At 42.6% G+C, this 24360-nt stretch overlaps 1 protein-coding gene across 4 annotated transcripts in view; it reads right to left on the bottom strand.

Annotated features, from left to right (window-relative positions):
- IGF2BP2 (insulin like growth factor 2 mRNA binding protein 2) overlaps positions 1-22494 on the bottom strand; it is a 160704-nt gene extending 138210 nt beyond the window's left edge. For all 4 annotated transcript variants that reach the window (XM_032875579.1, XM_032875576.1, XM_032875578.1 and 1 more), the window contains exons 1-2: positions 22240-22494; positions 20581-20641 (exon numbers count right to left, since the gene is read on the bottom strand). In XM_032875579.1, coding sequence (XP_032731470.1) covers positions 20581-20641; positions 22240-22417 — 239 coding nt within the window. In that variant the 5' untranslated portion in view covers positions 22418-22494. The remainder of the gene's footprint in view (positions 1-20580; positions 20642-22239) is intronic.
- Positions 22495-24360: the final 1866 nt, after the last annotated feature.

Genomic DNA, 24360 nt, shown 5'->3' on the forward strand with positions numbered 1-24360 from the left:
TCATTAGAAAAATATTAGACCTCTCCTCAATAAGGTGAGGTCTAACATTTTAGCAAGTTTTCAACAGAACAGGCCAAAAAAAGGATTTTCTGCTTAACCATCAGTTAGTTTATCAGAACGTACCACCCCTTGAGAATTTTAGTTACTAAAGTTAAACCAGGAAAAAATCAGACACAGTTCACTCCCACCATTAGCAAGCACCACCCATGTGATGGCTGGGAACACACCATGAGTAAGTCATTATTTCCTTCCTAGAGCAGTGAACAGACTATCAGACCAGCCTGCTCTGCACACAGATAACTCTGCAGCCAGATGGTGACAGCTGAGGGAACAGTGAAAACCTGACTGGGAACATTTCAGAAAGAGCTGAAGGAGTTTTACACAGGAGGGAACCTTATAGCTAGATCTTCAAGGGGGTCACCCTGTTGCCAGTTTCCCAGTACCCACACAAAGTTTACAACATCAGTGAGTGTTCTCCCTGCCCCATGAGGGTGCATCTGGACCTTGTCCCCAGGCATGATAGGTGTGATCAGGAACTACAGGCTAATTTTACTTCCAGGCTGAAGGCAGGACCTGTGGTTTATCTACCTTTGTACTTCTTACAACAATTAGCCTTAGCCCAATGCCTCACAGTAAGTGTGGCTGAACACCTGGGAGTAAGTGATGAAAAAAATGTAAAGGGGGTGGGGAGGCGCCTGGGTGGCTTGGCTGGTTAAGCACCCGACTCATGATTTTGGTTCGGGTCATGATCTCACTGGTCATGGAATCAAGCTCCGCATCAGGCTCCACTCTCAACGGGGAGCCTGCTTGAGATTCTCTCTCCCTCTCTCTCTGCCCCTCTCCTCACTTGCATGCTCTCCCTACCTCTCTCTCTCTCTCTCTCTCTGAAATAAATGAATCTTCAAAAAAAACGTAACGTGGAAAATAAATCTAGTGTACCTCAGGGGTGCATTCAGGCACAGGGGAGGGGGTCCGGTTCAGTTTCAGGTTAAGAGTCTTGCTCCCTTCCAAGCTTAACACACCACAGACACTTGGAAAAGTATTCTTGACTAATCAGAAATATGGCAAGACATTAAGCTGGTATGGGGATGTTAAGGATGAAAAGCAGGACCTTCCTCATGGTTTGCTTCTGTACTTTTGGAAAGAACAAGAGAAGACTCTTTAGGACCTAACTCATTAATGTGGAGACTGAGGGCTGGCTTCTTCCGTGTCCTCCGTTCTGTGTCTTGCACTCTGGCTAAACGCATAGTAGGTGCTCAAGTAATGCTCTTCCAAACTGAAATAACTTGAATTCCTTACTGAGTCTCCAAAACATGTTTTAAACTACTGGGACATAATGTGACAGTTACCTGCGGTATTGAGAGCAGGCAGGCAGTGAATTTCAAAAGGTAGTATCACCAAGTAGGCACAGAATCCCTCTTACCCACCAGCCAGACTGAGGCACAATCAACAAAGCTCAGGTCTCTAAAGACCCCCCCACAGAGAAAAGAGCCAGAAGTAAAAGCTTTTCTCAAGTTGAGCACACTGACAAACACTTTTTTGTTGCTAGAAGAACTGAAATAAATGTAGAAGTGAAATGCTAGAAGTACCCTTTGGAGTGCAGGTATAGTAGGGGTTAGCCAACTCCAAGCTCCATAGCTCCTCCTAGACCACAGCTCCCAGGCAGCCCCTTCTCCTTAATGGCTGGATATTGAAGGTTATCATCCTCTCTCTGAAAAATGTAGTTTGCTATGCTCAAACTTATAAGTTCCCATATTTCCTTCAAAACTAAAACATATATAAATTTTGCCTTTAAAGGGTAGTACAGAATCAAATGTCAAATGATCAAACATTAAAATAGCCCCCAAATTAAAGCATGATTGGGTTATTAGATTCTTGGTGAATATTTCCCAAATAAAAATACTGAATAATTATTAAGCTCTAATTATTCTGATCAAACTGCCTTCATTTCTGTCAATTAAATAATAATGGACTGCCATGATTTAAATTGAACTCTGTTTTGAATGGACGACTTCCTGTCATGTGAAACTTACGATAGCATCATCCTAAATTCTTCCAGAATAGTTTGATACTTAGACATTAAATTATTTGCATCTTAAGGGCATTGGAAACCTATAAAGAACTGAGATCATATTATAGTCCACTGAATAGTGAAATGCCATTAATTCTAATTGTAATAGCACAGAACTGGAATTTATTCCACCATTTCTTTAAAAAGATGGTAAGGGTGGCTGATTTAACCAAGGATCAATATAAACAAGCTCATAAGAGGGAAATTTAAGCTACTCAAGAGAATAAGCTATTTAAACACATTTCAGAAGTATTTATATATAACTGATATGATGAATATAAATCATTTTTCTATTCAATAAAAAGGTCTGGTAGGACTGCTCTTTAACTACTCAGGTTGCAGTACTTAATTGAAAGTAACATACATTTTTTAAAAATCTGCCCATTCAGACATCTGACGAATTATCATTGATCTTCCCCTAACCTGCATCAATAAAGCCTCAATTTATTTAATTCTAACCATAACCTCAGGTCAAGAATTGAGCAGCGCCAACCAGATTCAGAGAAACTGATGCTGCTTGTGTTTTCAGAGAGGATCTGATGTATCTGATGATGAAAAACACCCAACCACTTTCACTGTACATTATGTGGTCCCTAGGCTGTTAGACACAAGAGAGAATGTCTGAGGTTCACACATCAATTGCACTAGCCCACAAGCACTTCTGAAAAACCAGGAAACATGTAAGTTTCCAAAGAACATGCAACCCTACAGGAGAGCCACGACACACATCCAGAGGCACTCAGAGGAGCGGTGGCCTAAGCGGAACTCTGTGGACAGCTCCTGTACTGAGGTGTTTGGTACATAGAGACACCTGTGTGGCCCTGGGAGGAGGCCTGGGAAACAGGCTCTGTGAGGCAGCCAAGAAGGAAACGTTCTCCTCTACCCCAAATGCTGCTTTTCTAGACTTGAAAAACAAATCAGCTGGAGGGGCAACTCGAGGAGGAATAACTGAGATTATACGAGGTCTTGGCAGGTCACCTGTGGCAGTTCATTCAGCCCATTCTTCAGATTTTTGCCCTCCTCTTTCTCCCCCAGGCTGGGATTCTAACAGACAAGTCACAGAGGAAGACTAAGAAAAAATACGTTTCTTTGGGTGAATATCTACAGGCAGTCAAAATATTACAACACTAACAATAATAAAAAAATGTGTAGAGTTACAGATCACACTGGTCGTCCTCTGGGCTCCCAGAATTGTTCATGGTCACCTTTAATCTCCTAACACTTGAAGATGACGAAAATCTCAAATAAATCTTAAATTTTGTCCTTCCACTGAAGGCAGTTGGGGAGTTCTCTCTAAAATCTCTGAAGAAAAAAAAATGTTTTTAATGTCATCATTTGATTGCTTTGTGAAAAAAAATACATCAAGATTTTAAACTACAGAGAGGTTGAGAACCCACTCAAGGACAACCCTCTCTCAAAAAGGGTAACTCAGGATATATTCTGTTTAACTAGAATACACAGGGTGTAAAAAATTCAGGGGGCCCCTGGGTGACTCAGTCAGTTAAAAGTCTGCCTTCAGCTCAGATCCTGGGGTCCTAGGATCAAGCTCCGCATCAGGCTCCCTGCTTAGCGGGGAGTCTGCTTCTCCACTGCCATTCACCCCACCCGTGCTCTCTTTCTCAAATAAGTAAATAAAATCTTTAAAAGAATTCAGTATTTACCCCTAGTGATTTTTCTTAAACAATATAAGAAGTTATATAGATGCGGCCCATCCATCTTTCCTTGAGAGCAATCATTCCTAAAGGACCCTAAACCCTCTAGAAGCCTCAGTCTATACGAATTCAAAAGGAAAGAACCAAAATAACTCCTCATTCACATTATCCTGTTATTAGGACCTTTGAGAGAAAAGGTTAGATGGGTTATGGGAAGATGTAATGTAAGTAAAGTAAGTACTGAGATTCAATAAAAATTTAAAGCCTTGACTATTAACGTACTATATCTGAGTGAAGTCAAAGTCAGGACATTCTATAAGCAAAGCTGACAGGTCTGTGTGATTTTGGCAAAACACTCATCTGTGTTAAACACCAATGTGGATATGACTAATACCAGAAACATGATCAAATTTCTTCAAGAAATAAATGTATGATAAATTTAGGTAGATACCAAAGATCTGAAGGCTTGATGTTTTCCATTTTTTAAAAAGATTTTATTTATTTACTTGACAGAGAGAGACAGTGAGAGAGGGAACAGAAGCCAGGGGAGTGGGGGAGGGAGAAGGAGGCTCCCCACTGAGCAGGGGGCTGAACACAGGGCTTGATCCCAGGATCTTGGGATAGTGACCTGAGCCGAAGGCAGATGCTTAACGACTGAGCCAACCAGGCACCCCTGATGCTTTGCATTTTCAGTGGACAAGAGAATTGGCCTCGTCTGATATCAAAGTGACCACTGCATTTTGTCCCAGAAAGATTTACTCAAATTTGGTATAGTAAATAGCATATTTCTTAGAAAACCAGTCATTTTAAAGAAGGGCAAATCTATTTTCCTCTTGTAGACCATGGCTAACCACAGTATGGCACAATTTTGGAGAAATCAGACCTCACCCAGTTACAAAAATAGCAAAAAGGGCTCTTACTGCTGGCAGAAAAATGGCTAACATCTTTATTGATACTTCAAGAACAGAGTTTTAAACTTTTCAATTATGCATTTAAAAAATCAGCTCTTACAGATAAGGCTGAAAGGGAAACATTAAATTGTGTTTTATCAAAGAGAAAGTAACTACAATCATTCTTTGGAGGAAAGAAGAGAAGGAGTGTAAAAGGTTGGGGAGAGGGGGAGGGGACACTTCAGGTCGAATGCTGGATACGTGACCTGTGGAAGCAGTTTGAACAGTGTGGGCCTCGGGCCCAATCTCTGAACTAAGTAGAGCATTGCCTTCCTCACCCTAGAAGGGGTTCTGAAAAATTAAGTAAGGTTGATAAAAGGATTCAGTAATCTGTAATTGTTATTACTGGTGTTTTGTAAGGAATTCGTTTTACTCCAAAAGGGGCTACATATCAGTATGAACAAAAGGGCATTATTCTCCTCAGTATAAACCCCAGATCAACCAAGGCTCTCTTTGATTTGCTGACTTTTCCTGATTGACTTGTTAAATCCTAGGTGCCCCAAGGATCCCCGCCTCCGGGTACTCACTTCTTGAGTGACCCTTTCCCACTGAGTGTGGGCTGGACTAGCATCTCCGGTCTCACACACAAAACAAGATGATGCACAACTCATGGACTATGTGGTGCAAGGCACTGTAGACCATGTTAGGCTCTCCTGGACTACTCACTCCGGGGAGCCCAGGGCCTTGCTGGAAGCCAACCGATGGAGAGGCCCCTACTGTGAAGGCCTGAAAGCTCTATCCACAGCCACAGAGAAAGGAGGCTTTCTGCCACCAGATGAGTGAGGCTGACAGCAGAGCTTCTTGACTGCCACCTCATGAAAGATGCTGAGCTAGAACAACCCAGCTCAACTGCTGCTATATTCCTGACCCCCAGAAAATGCAAGACATAATGAACGTTCGGTGCATTAAATTGCTACGTTTTGGGGGTAATTTGTTTGTTTTTTTATGGAGTCCAATGAGGGGCTTGAACTCACAACCCTGAGATCAAGACCTGAGCTGAGATCAAGAGTCAGACGTTTGGGGTGTCTGGGTGGCTCAGTGGGTTAAGCCTCTGCCTTCAGCTTAGGTCATGATCTCAGGTCCTGGGATCGAGCCCTGCATGGGGAAATCTCTGCTCAGCGGGGAGCCTGCTTCCCCAACCCTCTCTGCCTACTTGTGATCTCTGTCAAATAAATAAATAAAATCTTAAAAAAAAAAAAAAAAAGAGAGTCAGATATTTAACCCATTGAGCCACCCAGGCACCCCAGTTTGGGGATAATTTGCATGCAGGGAAAGATTACTAATACAGAGCATCTGACAGCATCTTGTTTTGCGATTAACATGTATTTTAAGATCAGTCATCTCCTTGGGTATGAATTATCTCACCCACTGGTAAATTCTGTCATTTTTGCACTTGTTTTCTCACAACTTCAGACGCTGTCTGCATAAACGGACCATCTTGGATTTACTACATAAAAACATACCTTAACTTGCTTCTTGTATCCACCTACTATCTTGCAATAGGAGGATAGCCGTTTTGGGTATGTGTGCATGTGTGTGTTTCTTCTGTGATTCCTGGCAGATTTTTAATGTAATTTGGGTTGGAGAAAGAAATACCTACAGAAAAAATTGTATTTTTGAGTAATCTCAATGAATCCGGTAATACTAAGATTAACCCACCCTTATTATTATTATAATTTTTTTTTTTAAAGACTGATTTAGGGGGTGCCTGGGTGGCTCAGTGGGTTAGAGCCTCTGCCTTCGGCTCAGGTCATGATCTCTGGGTCCTGGGATGGAGCCCCGAGTGGAGTTGGGCTCTCTGCTCAGCAGGGAGCCTGCTTCCTCCTCTCTCTACCTGCCTCTCAGCCTACTTGTGATCTCTGTCTGTCAAATAAACAAATTAAATCTTTACAAAAAAAAAAAAAAAAAAGAATGATTTGGAAAACCTATTCTGGTTCCACCAAATCTAAAGCTCCACCTTCCAAAACTCATTTTGTGGCCCTGTGCAACAGCTCTTTGCAGTGCAACTCTTGTTTTTAAAGGGCCTTTGTACCTAAAATGCCCATGAAGTCTTCATTCCACTTAGGCCAAAGATTCATTCAGTACAGAGATTGCCAAACCCATTCACAAAAGAGTAAAATCTTTGAACTGCTATTTCTCCCCTCCCTAAATCTGAAAATAAAGACAAGGAAAAGAAATAAAAGCAAATTATTAAGGATACCTTATTATGGCTCTAATTGTTTAAAAGTTGAAAAATATTTAATGAGCAGCTAATTTCACTTTTCAAGGCATTCAAGATGCACCAGTGGAAATAAAAAACAAGACAAGAGCCAGATCTCGTGGAACTTCAAAATTGTAAAGTTCAAAAGATCAGTCCAAAAAATAGTTGGCTGTTTCTGTGGAACCGATGACCATTAGATCCTTCACAATTGAGGAAAACCAAATGAAACCCTGAATTCTCAGACTCCTATATGCCACCCTATTTGTCTTACCACAGGTGATCTAATTTATGTTCTCCAAGACACGTTCCTCACCACCATTACAGCGATGCCTCCAAATGAGCAACTTCATTTCATGTAAGCTTTAGAATAAAAAGATACATTTTTAAAATGGTAATCCAACTATTCTACTAGTTTTTTGTTTTTCAGTTTTCTTGGGGTTTGTGTTGTTTTTGCTCTTTGTGTGTGTGTTTTTTTCTTTTTTTTTGTAAAGGTCCCTTAGGTAACTGGCAGTTTCCGTTTAGTTTGGCCTTAATGAGTATTTACTGCATGCAGGACCCAGAAGCAGAATCCATACGGCTTTCAATTTCCTCAACTTTAAATACAAGAAAGTGTAACAGTAACCAAAACTTTTCAAAATATTTAAAAGCACTACTTTCACCACTGAATTTTCCTGCCAAGTACACACTATGCTTTTAAAATTACCTGCCTTACATCAGATGTTGATTTACAGGTAGAATTCAAGCTCTTACTTAAAAAAATGTTTGCTAGACATATGAGAATCATATTTTCTTAGAAAACAGTTTAAAATTTCATCTATAGATGGCCCAGTGTTTAATTGGAGAAGGCGTAATTGAGACTGATGAGGAACTATGTTCCTCCAATTATATGAAAATAGGGCTTTTTATTCCTCATGAACATGTATAATGAAATAGCATATACATAAGATTATAAGATTGCCACATACTCTACATATGTACATTCTAAATTTACAAAAGGATTTCAGATGGTTTCATATAATAGAAACATAATAATTATATAAAATTTAAAGTATAAGGTACGGTACAGAAGAGAAAATAATTATTTCAGGAAACTATCTAGACTAAGGAAGGCTGCTGCAACAGAGACATAATTTTAATTTTGAGCTTCCAAACAGCTATCATCATCTTTAGATAAGAGACATACGAGTTTATCCAGTTTATCAAGAGAAGGACTTTCCCCTCTCACTCATAGGCAAGCCTTAGGATAGGAGATACTAGACATAATGGAGAGAGTCTTTACAGAAGGTGCAGAATTTTCATGTGGCAGAAACTGCAAAACAGTAACCCATGGGCCAGGTTCAACCCACAAGTTATCTTCTTTGACCCCAGTCAGTCTCTACAAAATTTTTTTAATTGTTGCCAATATTTAACATAAGAACCTTGACTGGAATTCCAGCTTCTTCTGAAAAATCAGATTTGAGAACACTGGCCTTACATTTCCACATGGTAGCAGTTGGCTGACTTAAGAGTTACCTCTCCTGTACGTCACAGAAGCCCCCCCTTGCCACCACTTACATCATCTGCAGGGATTTGAGTGTGGACCCCTGTAAATATATAGTGGTTTCTTGTAACAATCTTACTATGAAACTTGAATGTATGATATGAAATCAGCAATCTTCAAAGACCAGTCTTCAGGAAGCAGGAGCAATGGAGCACGGGGCTCAGAACAGAGCTCAGAGGGGAGCCTCCTCTCTCTGGGCATGAAAACCATTCAGGAGTCTCTTTAACACAGAAGGCAAAGTCCAAGGACTTTAGATACTGCCCCCAAGAGTCCCTGACCACATGTTAAGAAATCACTGAGAGAATAACATATATTGTTTGAAGTAATATCCTGTTTAAAGATTTTATTTATTTATTCATGAGACTCAGAGAAAGAGAGGGAGGCAAAGGGAGAAGCAGGCTCTTCACAGAGCAGGAAGCTCGATGTGGGGCTCCATCCCAGGACCCTGGAATCATGAGCTGAGCCAAAGGCAGACACTTAACCAACTGAGCCACCCAGGGGTCCCTAATACCCTGTTTTAGAACAAGATTCATGCATGTAGGACTGACGCTGTGCAAGTGTGTATTAGATAATGGTTTATGTTCCCTCTGACTTGCAAGGTGTACATTCTAACTAGTTGAAAATATTCTGAAGATCACCTCTGTGTTGATGGAAACTCACCAAATGCAACAGATAAAAGGAGGGGTGCTCTGCTTGAAGAAGGGGCAGGAGGGCCAACGTGCTTGGACCTCCTGAACCAAAAACGTGCTGTTGATGAATGAGTGGGTCTCATGTCACCAGACCCATGACTCTTCAGAGTTAGTTGACTCTACTGGCTCTGCCAAGAACTGGACTGCAATCATTGGCCAAGGAGCTCCCTAGAAAGTTCCCGAAGGGCAAACATTCTGTGCTATTGATTATAGAAAAATCCATAGATTTACTTAGTCTGGCATGCAGTTGGCAAAGCAAACATTTGTTACTAAAGTGGAAGTGACAGGCCATTCCACGGGAAGTAGACTTAGAAGTAGCAAAGGCAGGGTCTAAATTTTCGTTGAGAAAGAGCTTTGGATCTGCTGGAATGCCTGAACAAGGAACAGATTCAAGGCATGGAATTACATACTATAGGACAGATAACATTCAAACTGTTGTTTAAAGCAGCAAACCTCTTTTCTGAACCAAAATCTAGACTGAACTCCGATACATAAAACTGCAGTGAATATAGCTGTTTTCTGACTGAAAGGCTTAAGAAGCCAGGATCTCCCGTGTACATATGTCCACTTCTTCCTTCCCATGAATTTGGCATCTTCTCAGAATCCTAAGGCTTTGTGGAACATACTGTAAAACATACTACCATGGGGGAAGAAAAGGTAGGACATTGGCCTGGAAATATTTTTTAAAGATGTATTTATTTATTTTAGAGAGAGCACACAAGAAGGAGGAGAGGTAGAAGGAGTGGGAGAATCTTAGGCAGGCTCGACTTCCTGCTGAGCACAGAGCCTGACGTGAGGCTCGATCTCCTCTCCCTGAGATCGTGACCCGAGCTGAAATCAAGAGCCGGACACTTAACGACTGAGACACCCAGGCACCCCAGGCAGCCCTGGAAATTTTTAAGGCAGATATTAACATCTTGTCCATAACAGTGAACTGAAGCCACAAATTTCCAATATCAAAAATATTGTTTTGAAATCACTGAAATAGACATGGAGAGCAAACCATTAATACAAAAATCAATGAACCAACTCTCCCTGGCAAATCTCCTAAGATATATAAAGAATTGTATTAGAACCAACCACCTGTTCCCAGTTCTTTTATAGCCCTTAAAAGAAAATCTCAGTTTCACTTACCTACTTCATAAAACTAAATCCCTCTCTTCTTTATTTCAAATAATTGAATAAACAGCACCGTTGTTATCTCAAATCTTTTGTGAATAAAAAAAATAAATGAATGTGAAATACTAAAAAATATTAAGGGACAAAAGAATTAGAAGTATTCATTGACTAGTATTTTATTATTTATTCTTCAAAAGGGAGACTAAATCCTACATTTTAAAATATCTTAGTTTAGGGGCGCCTGGGTGGCTCAGAGGTTAAAGCCTCTGCCTTCGGCTCAGGTCATGATCCCAGGGTCCTGGGATCGAGCCCCGCATCGGGCTCTCTGCTCCGTGGGGAGCCTGCTTCCCTTCCTCTCTCTTTCTGCCTGCCTTCCTGCCTACTTGTGATCTCTCCCTCTGTCAAATAAATAAATAAAATCTTTAAAAAATAAATAAATTAAAAAAATAAAATATCTTAGTTTAAAACTTGGTTTCTAAAGATCCTTGATTCTATCACCATTAGCATTGACACAACTCAGAGTTTTCAAAAGCTTATTTTACAAATTTAGTGTCCATGATTTGAAGACATCACTACTCATATAAAGAGAGAGGTGGGAAAAGTACAGCAAGATCCAGGAGCAAGGCCAGATTATGCATCTACAAAAATTTTTTTCTATTTGGGGGGGAAAAAAAGATGTTTTCCCTTTGCAAAGAATAAATACAATTGCACTTGGTGGCGGGGGGTGGGGTGGGGAGGAGTATCCCAAACTTTCAACACTGTGAAATTCCTTCCCAAATTTTCAGCTCCTCATAAAAGCCAGCAATGTTTGACACCACCACTCAACCACTGATGAGTGCATGTGTGTGTGTGTGTGTATCTATGTTGTGTGTGTGTGTGTCTGTCTACTACACTTTCCCGGTAAGTGTATGCCACAGAACCCACACATTCCAACACACTGAGCAAGCGCACACACGCCTCCCTGGCTTCCCCGAACTCAGCTAGCAAGGGGGCACTACACTGGAGGCAGGCCTGCACACCAGACACCTGCCCAGCCATCCCCACGGAAATGCAAAGGGGAAGGAGAATGAGAGTAAAAGAGAGAAAGAGAGAGAGAGAGGAAGTGGCCAGTACAGGGCCTCATAGAAAGAAATGCAAAACCTTTTGTGGGGCAGGCCAGCCACATACTCCTAGAGTTTTTAAACGTCAAAGAATAAACTGTGAGATTTTCAGTCCTGCTGGCACCATTGGAGTCACTTACTGTCTTCTATGCACTATCAGTGAACACCAGTCTTTCCCCTGTGCTCCGAAATTAGAGAATGCACGAGCTGTGTGACATGTTCACTCAGTCACCTATGCTCCTATGGCCGCCTATCTCCTGGCCTCTTCCTTTCCCTCTCTCCCTCCAACTATCTCTCTTTCTTTCTCTCTTTCCCTTCTTCCTTCCTTCTATTTGAAGAGGATAAACTCCATTTTTTTTTAGTGTTAAACTGTTGAATCATCTACCTCTGACTCTCTCAAAGATGCACAAATATTTTAACTCCAAAATCTTACCCGGAGAATGAAGAAAAACATCCATTTTTCATTATGCATTGTTAAAATCACAACAATCAGGAGGGACTCAATTAAAAGGTCTCCATATGATATAGTTATCGCCTGTCCTCACATGAGCTTTCTCAAAATATCTGTTATTTCGTGAATTGATTTGAAGTTAACCTGTCTGCAGAATCACCATTCGATTACATATTTTTTGCTTTACTTTTTGAAGAGAAAGAGAAAAGAGATGTAGCAAGATAATTAAAATGTCTTCTCTGATAACATTTTAAGCTCTATTAGAGGTTCTTGATGGAGAAAAGTCATTATTTTTTAATTATAATAAAGCTCATAAGATTATGATTTTATCAAAAAAGCACAACCTCTATATCTAGAAGCAAAATTCTTGTATATCTCATATTTCACTGATAGTATAATTGTATCTTATGTCTTATATACTTAAAGAAGTCACCAATGTATTATATATATGTTTAAATATTGTATCAAAAAGAACATATAGATCTTTTTACTCCCTATGCTTTCACTGACATTTTCATGTGTCAGAAAGGTTTAAACTTCTCTAATGTTGGATGAATCATTTTATGAAAAGCAATGTGTGAGAATCCCATATTTTCCTTCTCTAGACCATACACATTTTTTTATATACAGATGAAAATGAAACCATGCCAAACTTTGTACAACATTCTAAGTCCTAAACAAAAAAGCCTGAGTCTTTTTTCAGGATTTAAAAAATATATATCTGGGCCAAAGGCATGAATACAGACTTTCTCCCCACACTGCATACACATTATGTTTTTTTACACTAAATTTTCAGCCACAATGACTTTTAAAGACCTCTCTCTTTCATAATTACTAACGTCTCTACAATAGGAAGGACTACTTCAAAAAGTGTCCTCCAATTATGACTAACACTTTTAGCTGTTTTTCAATTATATTATATTTTAAAATAACCGAACTTCAGCCCCTTATCTTCCTCAGCATATCTGTTGTATACATGTAAATTTTATTTCTTATTCTGAGTTGGGAAAAACATACAAAGTTACTCTCTAGCCTATGTAAACATCATCACAACTCCTGCTTAACTGGTAGGGTGCTGTTACTATATTCAAATTAGGAGGAGAGCAAAGGTAATAGGACCACTGTTCCTTTGAAGCAGGTTAGGTCAGGTGGAAGGAGGAATTGCTTTTGAGCCTGAAGCTTTACAGCCCTATCTGGAATAGGGATGAAGTACAGGTATCTCCTGGCTGTCGTGAGGATAAAATAAGATACAGAAAGCCTAGGGCAGCCCCTAACACAGGAATTGCTTTCTAAGTATTAGTTACCTTCCTTCCTCATCTTCAGAGTCAGAATTCCACAGATCATGCAATATCCTACTCCATACTATCCTAACTTAAAGAAATGAAGTGTGTGGGGAGTTGGAAATAATCTTTTCACCTATTATTTTCTTGATAGTGCCTTTCTCCCTTCCACCACCACCATATACACAAGACAGTATCCCAAAGTTAAAGGAAACAAGAGGATAAACGCAGGAGAAGTTTACAATTAAGGGAAAATGAACTGCACTTCACAAACTGTTATTTAGTATATGTTTTTGAGTGATTATATCATTAATGAAGAACCTCTAAAAACTTCACGGGTCCTATCCGACCAATATTCCTTCCATCCCCACAGGAGAGGCCAAAGGCCATATTCTGTACAGCAAGGGAAGCAGAGAGACACCACATCTAGGGAAAGACCTGGCAGACACTAGGAAAAGAAACCAAAACATAGTCCTGACCTCCAGCAATGGGGTGGTTAAAACCCAGGAAGAACCCACCCAAGTGATTCCTTGAGCTAGACTTTCCTTTACCACAAGGCTTACAGTCTTGACCAGAGCTATAGCTCACTGCTTCATGCATGTGGCGCAAGATGTCGAGAGATACGTCTTTCTTGGCAGTGTTCTATTTCACAGCACAAGGAATGCAACCACTGAAAAAAGCAACAAACTCCAACCCCACTTCTGTCTATGGGCGAGCATGGTGCTGGGAGGAGGTAATGCTGCTGGTAACATTTAAATTGCCTCTGTTTGTTTCTAATTATTTTTGTTTCTAAAAAACTGTAACAAAGTACAGATCACTCAGATTGATGTAAGAATAAGACTGCAAAGGGTCATTCACAAACAAATCTATTTTCATATATTTTCATCACTCTTGAGAAGCACCCTTTGAGCCTTCCAATGTTTTTGACTGACTTCTTTAACTTAAAAAAGAGGGGGAAAAAAGTCTCAGCATGCTGGACTGAGGATCAGAAGACCTATGGCTAGAGCCACAGCTTCACTATTTAATAGCCATGCGGCCTTAGGCAAATTATTAAATCTCTCTGAAACTAAGTTTCCTCATCAGAAAAAAAGGGAGGAAATTACTTGTCTTATCTTCTTCACATAATTATTATTTGGAATAAATGAAATAATGTGTTGAAGGGGCTGGGACATCAGCCGTACTATATGAATATACAATGCAGGCACATAAAAATACATCTATCTCCCCAAGAGAACGCTACTAGCATTATTTACACATCAACCCATGGAATCATGAAACAACCTTTCTGATCACTTTTAAAACAAAAATTAAAAATCCAAGCTTCCCCCCTGAGGCAAATTCTCGCACACTGCCACATATTAATTATATCATAATGAGAAAAGCTGAAAATATTCTCATTGCAATGGTCCCAAAATATTTTCCTGGTCATTAGGTACAACAGTTCTTATGACACAGATAAATATCAAAAAGTCTAAAACATGCATCAGAACTCTTAATTTTCATTTACTGGACTCATTAAAACACCTATTTTATGAAATATTCTTGATAGTACACAGAATGGGAAAATTCTAAGGAATGGTCACATTTTAAGAATAAAGTACAGCATAGATAAATAACAAGGAAATCCAGGAATAAATGAACAAAATATATCTCAAAAATGCAAGACTATTATGCAGTGAGAAAGAGAGGCTTGAGAAGGAGACATATATCTATTCACTGATGGGTACTGGGTTAGCTTTTAGATCTGACAGCCTGCTATTAATGTAAAAGCATCCATTTTCTCCGGTCTACTTAATCTTTACCTCAATATGCCCTCAAACTCTAAACCAAATTAAAGAAACAATTATTATATCCTCCCTTGTCTTTAGAAGCCAAAGCAACAGAACCTGAATTTTTCTATAAAAGAAAATAATTTTTCTTCACTATTTTACGGAAAGACCAAAGTACATGATCAAGACAGGAAAAGAAAAACCTTAAAAATAATGCTCTGAGCACTCTACAATTTTGCTGCCTGAAATAGAACCCATACAGTCCATGCCACCAAATGAAAATTATAAGTTTGTAAGCATGAAGTCAAATTATAAAGTAAAAGATTTTTAAAAATATTTTAATGATGATAAATGGGAGGAAAGACTGTTATCTTTACTGGTAGGTGTTTGTTGTTTATTTGTTATTACGTTTTTTTCAATGATAGTGTTCTGAATGACTACCCAAACTGACTGGACTTGAATTTCAGTGTAAAAAGGATAAACCTTCACAAATAAATTACTTGGGCATGTTTTGTTAAACAGAACCATCCCATACTTCAAATTAAGAAGTTAATCATAACTTTTGAGAAATTATGCTTTTGACTAAAAGTTTCAGAAAACTGGTTTAACAAACTGGCTTAGCCAAGCCACATCACTCTCTTCTTCAACAACAAAAAGAATGTAAAGACACTTTGGTGGCATGTAAGTGGAATTTTTAAAAATATATTTTGAAACTTTTTTAAAAGTCTCCGAAGAAACCAGTTCAATATTTATGTTTCTAATGAAATTGATTCTGTCAGAATACTTCTGTTGTGCAAAATAATATACTGTCTTCCACAGTATAGAATTTCTAAATGAAAATGCATATTCAAATCTTGAATTTTCTAACATTTATAAAAATGGCTTATCCATTATCAGAGCCTTCACAGAATCACTGAGCTAACTCTATGAGTGAGAGGGGCTATCCAAGCAAAAGGAAGAGAGTAGACTGTGCATTGCATTGTCCTCCCAGCAGCACACTTAGGGCAGAAGCCACTATAGGTGCCTGAGCCCTGGCTTCCAAAAGGTTAACCACCTACAAGAGTTATGTATCACTCAAAGCAAACACGGAGTCCCTTTGTCACAAGGTTCAAATATCTAGCAATTTTCATTTGCTGTGTCAGATTCTAAAATTCAGAGCAAATGTTGCTCAATTAAAGGTTTCCTCCTCTTCCCTCTTGATACCATCTGTCTGAAAATACTGTCCCCCACAAAGCACACATGCACACAGACACCCATGTGTACACACCCCACTGAATCACAGAGATGACACACTTAGCTCAAATAATATCCTCTCACAACTCTGACCAATTGCTCATCTACTTTTGAGAATTTCATTAGAAGACTTGGAAGAGTGATTCAGCAATAGACAGCAAATATTTAGAAAGTTGAAAAGTATCAGATATGTGTAAAAAGTTCCTGTAGAAATCTGATTTTCATTGCTTTGACTTTTAATAAATGTGCCCAAGTTACTATCCTCTTCTGTACTTTCAACCTCATTTACATGCTGAAAAACTGCAGCAACCTCCACAAAACAAAAACACCTACTCAAAATAGTTAGATATAAATTTTGATACACGATTAGTTCTAAATCACCTAATGTCCTTTCAAAAATTCTTCTTAAAGAAAACATATTATATCAGCATGTATAAAAGCTATTGTACAAATACTACTAATCTTCTCTCATATAATCTCAGGTTAAAAGAACAAATCACAAAACTCTGAGACCATCCCTTACTGGTCATCTTATATCCAGCCATAATTACAAGGAAACATTATTTTTAAAAACACCATTTGAAAAATGTATTAAACATCACCAAACCTCCTTTTAGAATTAGTGGGGAGATGTAGTCATTTAGTACTTTTATAAATTGCTACAATACAAATTTAAAACTGAGATGAATTTGACCAATTGGAAATCAAGCAGCACATAAAAAGGATTTTGATTTGCAGCTTTCAATGGTTTTTAAAATTTAGCTAAATGATATAAAACATCAAATGGCCAGTCTTTTAATATTTGTAAGCGACAACTTTTAATCTACATTATCACCTAAATTATCAACTAGTTTTTTCTTTATTGCTTCTATTTCAATTCTAATTCTTATCTCTTAAAGGTCACAAAAATGTGTAATTCTTTATGGCATTGCCTAGAAACATATGAAAAAATTATTAGCTTTTTTAAAAATGGGAAACTAAATGTCCAACTCAAAGTCAAATCATAAGTTACCTTACACTTTGACATGTATTTTATATTAATATATGTTATATCCACACATGTAATCTGTATAATTAAATTCAGGGATTAATTTTTAATTCAACAAATTCTTTAAATAGAAGGCTATCATATGATTTTAACGTTTAAAAGTCTTTTCTATTGCTACAAAATTAAAAATTGATGCAGCAAAAGCTTTTGTTGCAGGGAGGGCTTGAAGTTGTGATTTTTTTTTCTTTTTGGTATTTAATTCAACTATACACAATGTAGTACATACAAGCAAAATACAATTGAGATACTGTTTTCTTTAACATTCCTATAGGAGACCGAATTCATTTGCATTGGATAGAACACAATTACTGATTTTTAACTCATGAAAGACAAATTCATAGCTTTTTCCTACACTACCTCATAGTATTCACACCATCTCAGTGAAAGCATGTCTAGCAACACTTGGTTACTTCCTAGCAGTGGGCAGAAATTGCATTTTTCAACGTTTTGTTTCCCACAGAATCATTCAAGTTTAGTTACAAAGCACATTCAGGTTCACGTATGTCTTAGCCCAAAACGATTTATGTGACATATGCTTGTGTGTGCATGTGTGTAGGTACATATGCAGATATCTGTATATGTTTTTAAACTAAACTCTCCTCGACATCAAAAATGAAATTTCTCTCAAGGAAGTTTCCACAACTTTTAACAGAATTTTAAAGTCACTACCAGGTTCTTCCTCTTTAAGCAATCTTTGATTTATATATAGTACCACGAAATATGAATAGAGAAAAACAACCCAAAGATTTATATTCAACAAAGCTTGAAACTAACTTAGCAAGTAAGAAAAATAGATGGTTTGTCTATGGTTTGCATTATAATAATTTGCATCTAATAGGAATGAAACACATGTGGCAAAAAAAGAAAAAGAGTTTTCTGCTTCTGAGGACCCTGAGAAAATAATGGTTATCTAGTCTGTCTGCTCTAATAGCACATGTAAAATGATGCTAGAAGGATACTTAACAAAAGACCCAATTGGTAAGCAAATGGCATGCCAATAATTTCATGACTTAAGATAAAAACATCTCCTCCCAAAGTATCATTTGCTTAAAAAAATCTATTTGGAATGTAGATACTAAAGTTCATTCTTGCAAACAGAAAGAAATCAGAACAATATAAGGAAAATGAGCACTCAATTGTTGAATGATTTTTTTTTAAGGAAGCGAGCAATGAGCATGAATTGTTTTCTTCACATTTTCACTTCAACTAACACAAAAACCACATATAACACTGACTTAACACTGACAAATCTACTTCTAACTTATGAGATTTCATGGAAATGCAACAAAGGAACACCAGAATAGTCACCATATAACATAAAAGCTTTGGTTTCAAATGTCACAGTACCCTTTTTGAAAGCCAGCACTGTGATAGTGCCCTGTACATGAGAACATACAGCTGCTTCATCCCAGGGTCTGAGCTCAGTACACAACGCCAGTCATTAGCCATCTCTCCCTTAGCCTGCAGTACAAGCAACTAATTCCTGCATTTTAAACCAATAAAGGAAAGGGAAAAAAAGAGTAAAACCATCCAATCAGAAATGATGCAACCCTCTACAGCAGCAGCTTATGCATACATTTGGTATGTCAGACGTCTTCAGTGTAGTGAATCATACACAGCGCATTTAATCTACCTCCTAGGTATTTCACATCGCCCACATGTTCAAAGAAATCATGTACTAATAGGACTATGTAAGTCCTAGTTCGCTCTTTATTTAATACTAAAAAATTGGGAATGCTTTTAATTCTGAACTCTTACATAAACAAAGCAAAATTACTTAAATGATACTCTGGCTAATAACAAATAACCTCTTCATTTTGAAAGAAAAAGTTTAGAAGAAGTTTGTTTGTGAGAAGCCTCAGGATAAGTTAATAACTTCAGATGCATTAGTATTTCACTTACATTGTAACATGAAATAATGTACTTTGCAACATGAAATGAGACACCAACTAAACAAAGTTAAAATTTGAGTGATTTTTATTAATTATAACCCCAAAAAGGGCTCAAAACAGCTATACCCCCAGCACATACAGCCCATAGAATCAGGCATTTATAGAATAATAGCCCATCAAATGTTATAGGTGGTTCTTTCAAGCCTTACTCAATATATTCATCAAATTTTCAAGCGTTGTAAGATGAGTAATTTAAACTTACAATAAGTACTTAATATATCAGAAAGTTTCAACTTGAATTTTTCTGGCAAAAAAATATATATATATATAGAAAAGTTTACAAATTAAAACACTTAACTGAAAAACCAGTTACACATTACATCTGTTCCTGGAGAGAAGAACTAGTTTAATATTACACATGAAGCTGCAAATCATAACTTTTACCTTTTTCTAAAGTCAGTAGCTTTGTGACACCTCACAGAATCATTTGCAAACAAAAGATATTCTGTTGCTTAGTTAAAATAAAAGTATCTGAAAAGACGCCCACAGTTTTTAAAACCTCTTTAACAAAACATCTAAGTATTTATAAAATTAGTCAGTTTGTTTTAAAATTTATTCAATCCTGGTAAAAATCAAGTTAGTGGTTACACTGTTGAGTATCACAAATTGTAAAGGTGGTAAATCAAAGACTTCACTTAGAGTTTTCAATCCAGCTACTTAATGACTAATGGTGAAGAAATGTATGTGAATGGGATATAAACTAAGTTACGACACATGGGAGAAAAAAAATCTAGAATGAGTAATAAAGGGCCCCGATTTAAAGTCCACAATAAACTTTAAACAAAGATGTTCTCCCTCATTCTCTCCTCATAGATATTTCTCACGTAGGCAAATCACTGTGGAGAAATCCAACTTCCACAAAGCTCTTTACTCCTTCATTAACAACAGTGCACTTAAATATAACCTACAGATTTCACAGATTCTTGTTCAGCCTCAAACATATCTTAAAAAGCAACAACAATAAAACGCTCAGAAGCAATAGTCAATAGTCTCACTGACTAAAAAAGTCTGGCTTTTTAACTGCCATCCAATCCAAACAACCTTCTTCTTTAGAGTGCTATGCAAAATATTGACCCCTTACTGAATTATTTTATTATTCAACGTTAAGCCATCTTAAAAAAAAAAAAACTAATTAATCGCGAAGTTTAGTTAAGCAATTTAGCTGACAAAGTAAATATTTACTCTTAACATCTCACAGGAAGTCTTGACAAGCATTTGTTGCCACTGTGCTGGGGGTAGGGGTGGGAGGCAAGTTTTGATAAACAAGTTTAACGGTCCCAGCGAATTTCACACAGCTAGGGTTCGCCACCCCTCACCCCCAATAAGGCACCAGATATTTCCCAAGCACAGTCAACACCTTATATAATGAAAGTAAAAAGTGTAACTTTCCAAACTGTGTTATCTCCACTAACAAAACAAACAAAAGCCCTTTTTTAAACTATAAAAGCACATTTTTTAAAAACGGAGTGTATTTTTGTATTTTTACGTAAGCCGTATCACAAAATAACTAAGTAAAAGATATTTACCTGAGCTTTTTAGAGACTGAGTAATCAACTTCCATGATTTTCCCATGCAATTCCACTTTACCTTTAAAACAGAAATTAAAGCACTCAGAACCTTCCTTAGATAAAAACCGGCGGGGGTCTAGGAGGGGCACGCACAGAACTCCACGCTGGGGCTCCGCCTTCGGGCGCCCTCCAGGGGTCTCCTACCCGGCTCGAGCTGGGCAAACTTGGTTCCCAGTGGGAAGCAAGGTGGGCGCCCCTAGTCTTGGGACGAGGTGGGAAGGGCGAGAGCCGGGATCCGACCCCAGGTATAGCTGTGGGTGGCACTACCGGAAAAACAAATTTAATAAAGAGCGGCGCCAATTTGAAAGGATGAGCTCATTTGAAACTCAAGCTGCAGGGCTGGCGCGGCCCCGATCCTCTCCCGGCCCCCACTTCTCCATACCGCTAACCCGCGCCCCGAAGGCTCCTCTGCGCTCCCCTCCCTGCCCTCTCCACCCCGTGGCCCCGAGAAGACGCACCGACCCCCTCCTCCTGCCCCACCACCACCCGGGGGACTGCTTCTGCGAGAGTCCAGTCCCGGCCGGCTCCTGGGTGTCACCTTGGCCTCGCTGCCGCCCCGCCCCCACCCCGCTCGCCAGTGGGGAAGGGGCTCCCGCCGGGCCGGGATTCGAGGGGCGCAGGCTCCCGGCCCGGGGGCGAGCGCGGCTCCGAGCGGTGCGTGTGCGAGAGGGAGAGTTGGTGAGTGCGCGCGCGCGCGAGTGTGTGTGTGTGTCGCTCTCCGTCTCCCGTCTGGGCTCCAGCGCTCTCGCGGGCCCCCCGGTCGCCTCTTTCCCGGTTCTCAGCCCGGGCCCCCACCGAGTTGAGACAGGGCACCTCGTAAAAAGGTGCTTCTGGCCGAGCGGGAGGCGGGGGGACAGACGGCGGAAAGCCCCCAGCCCCGAGTTCTTCTCAATAAAATCGGACAAAAAATTCAGAGAAAAATAGGAGCGCTTGAGAGACGAGCGAGAGGGGACAGAGGTTCGGGAGAGGACCGGGAGAGATGTGCCGTCGTGCAGGGGCTGGGGTTGGGGAAGCCCCGAAACCTCGGAGGGGATCATCAGGGTGGCGCCGAGGGGGTGCCGAAAGTGGGGGACCGCGAGGCGAGGTGGGGAGGGGGGCTTGAAAGGAGAGTGCGGCTCGGGGGACGCCAGAAGGCGAGAGGTCCCGGGCACGAGGCACGGAAAAGGGTAAGGTCCGGTCAAGGAAGAAAGAGATGCAGGATTTGGAGGGGGGTCCCTGACAAAGGGGGTGACGGGAAGGTCAGGGAAGAGAGGGGACGGGGGCTCTCTGAGGATGGGGGTGGGGAAACTCTGGAGAGCAGCTCCGGGAGCCAGGCGGAGGAAGGGTGCCCCCAGAGAGCGAGCGAGCCCTGGGCACCCTCGGAGCTGCTCGGGGGTCGCCCCAGGGCTGCGGCTGGGTGGGCGGGGGGGGGGGGGGGGGGCGGGGGGGGGGGGGGGGGGGGAGAGGGCCGTCCCGGGATCCGGCCGGCGGCGAGAGTTGAGGGTCTGGTGCGTGGAAGTGAGCGTGCGGGCGCGGGAGCCCCCGCCGGGCGCCGCCCGCAGGGCTCGGCCTCCCTCCGGGCGCCGTCCCGGCCTGAGCTAGGCGAGGCGGGGGGAGGGGGTAGCGGCGACTGCTTACCCGAGAGGGTCTCGATGGCGCGGATGGCCCAGTTCTGGTCGGGGTAGTCCACGAAGGCGTAGCCGGACTTGAGCAGGACCTGTCCCGCCAGGGGCAGCTTCCTGTCCCCGAAGAGCTGCCGGAGGTCGTCGGCGGTGACGGCGGGGCTCAGGTTCCCGATGTAAAGCTTGTTCATCATCCGTCTCTTCCCCGAGAGCCCGCGGCTCCCCCGGCCCGGTACCCGGCGCTCCTCGCCTCCTCCGCTGCCCTCGTCTCTCCTCCTCCTCCTCCGCCCCCCCTCCCCGCCCTCCGCCCGCCCGCCACCCACCCCCACCCTCACCCTCAGCCTGGCTCCCCCCACCGCGGCCGGCCCGGCCCGCCCGGGGGCAGAGGCGGAGGCGGGGACTCGGCGCGGCTGCCTCCTCGGGGCAGAGTCCCGGGCCGGGCGGCGGCGCGCGGACAAAGCGCTCTCTCTGCCTCCCTCTCTCTCTCTCTCCCTCTCAAGGCGGTGGCGGGAGGAGGAGCAGCGGCGGGCGGCGGCAGCGCACCCCGCGTGTGTCTGTGTGAGAGTTTGTACGGGCGTGTGCGCAGCCGAGAGTGAGCGAGCGAGCGCCCCCTCCCCGCCCCGCGCCGCCGAGCCCCTCGCCCCCCGCACGGCTACCCGGGCTTCTGCCTCCCGCCGGGCGGGCGGAAGCGGGTCGCCGCCCGGCGCTGGGGCTCCCGGGCGCCAGAAGCCCTGGCGGGCGCGGCGCGGAGGCCAGGCGTGCGGCGGGGCGGGGAAGGCGCGCCCCGGGAGCGGGTGGGAGTGCGCGAGGGGGCGCGGGGGAGCGGCCGCGAGCCGCAGGCGTGGGAGGGAGAGGGGCCGTGGGAGAGCATGGAGAGGGGTGTGCGCAAGGTGGACCGGATGTGAGAGTGTGGCTGCCAGGGCCCGCGGGAAGGTGTGTCTCGGAGGTGAGAGGCGAGGGCAGGCTGGGAGGCAACTTTCGCGGCGAGTTGGCGGCGTCTGGCGCCCTGCGCGGTCCCGGGCTGAGCGCTCCCTCAGAGACCCGCTCCCCGCCCGGCTCTCCGGGGCGACCGGGCGTCGCGTGTGGTCGGGGGATCGCGGACAGGAGTCGGGACGCCTGGGGCCCGGGACTGGCCGGGCCCTCGCGGACTGCGCACCCCGGGGAAGTTGCCGCTGGCTTTGGGCCTCAGTTTCCCGGCCCGCTGGGGGAAGACGGAAGGCCAGAGCGGAGTCACGTCCCCTCCGCCCGCACCCATGCGCCCGGAACCCCGCGGCGGGCGGCAGCCTGACGTTGGCAGCTGCTCTCTATTCTGGGAAGTGCCGAGGGCTTCCCGAGCGGCCGCTGCGAAGCCAGGTGGCGGATAGGGAGGCCAGCGGGGAGGGGGCAGGGGCTGCGGCCGGGAGGACCGACGCTCGGTGCCGGGCTCCGAGGCCGGGTTTGATCCCAGAGCTGGCGTGGTGGGAGGCGAGGGTGGCTGGAAGCGGAGGCGCTCGGGCTGTGTAGGAGTTCCCCTAGCATTGGGAAGGGCCCGGGGAGGAAAGAGGTCCTTCCAAGCGGAGGAAACAACGTGACCGACGGAAGAGGCAGGGTTGGGATGATAGCTGCCAGAGCCGAGGGGCTAGGGAAGGAGCCAGAAGGGCTGGAGGCTGTTGGGAGTTCCGGGGCCCGGCTGGAAGTCTGGTGGTTAGAGCCCAGCCAGGAAATGAAATTACAGAGGGCAGGGGGAAAAAAAAAAAAATGGCAGGATTCAGAGGTGAACAAGGGGCAGAAGATTCCAAGATCTGGGCTTCTGGGGGACCTTAGCGGTGGTGATGGTTTGACCTGAGGAATAACAGTTCTTGAGGACATTAGGGATCTCTTGGTGAAGATGAAACAGGTTCCGATCTCCTGGCTGGGTCGTGAAGTACTGTCGTTCCTGTTGACAAAGAGGGTGGAGGGAGCGCGGCTTGTTTAAAAATAAATAAATAAAAATGCTTGTTTCCAGGCCCCTTTGCAGACTGAGTCTGAGAGCCTGGATTTTTTATTTTCCTTAAGTGCTCCCAGGTGATTCTTGTTTGGGACGCATTGTCAGGTGGAAGGCCCCATAGGCATAGGACTCAAAACTTCCTCCTTTCTGTCCCCAGCTGTGTGGCTTGGG

This window comes from Lontra canadensis, unplaced genomic scaffold (genome assembly GCF_010015895.1).
Source record: "Lontra canadensis isolate GAN:19392208 unplaced genomic scaffold, GSC_riverotter_1.0 scaffold56, whole genome shotgun sequence".
NCBI classification, from domain to species: Eukaryota; Metazoa; Chordata; class Mammalia; order Carnivora; family Mustelidae; genus Lontra; species Lontra canadensis.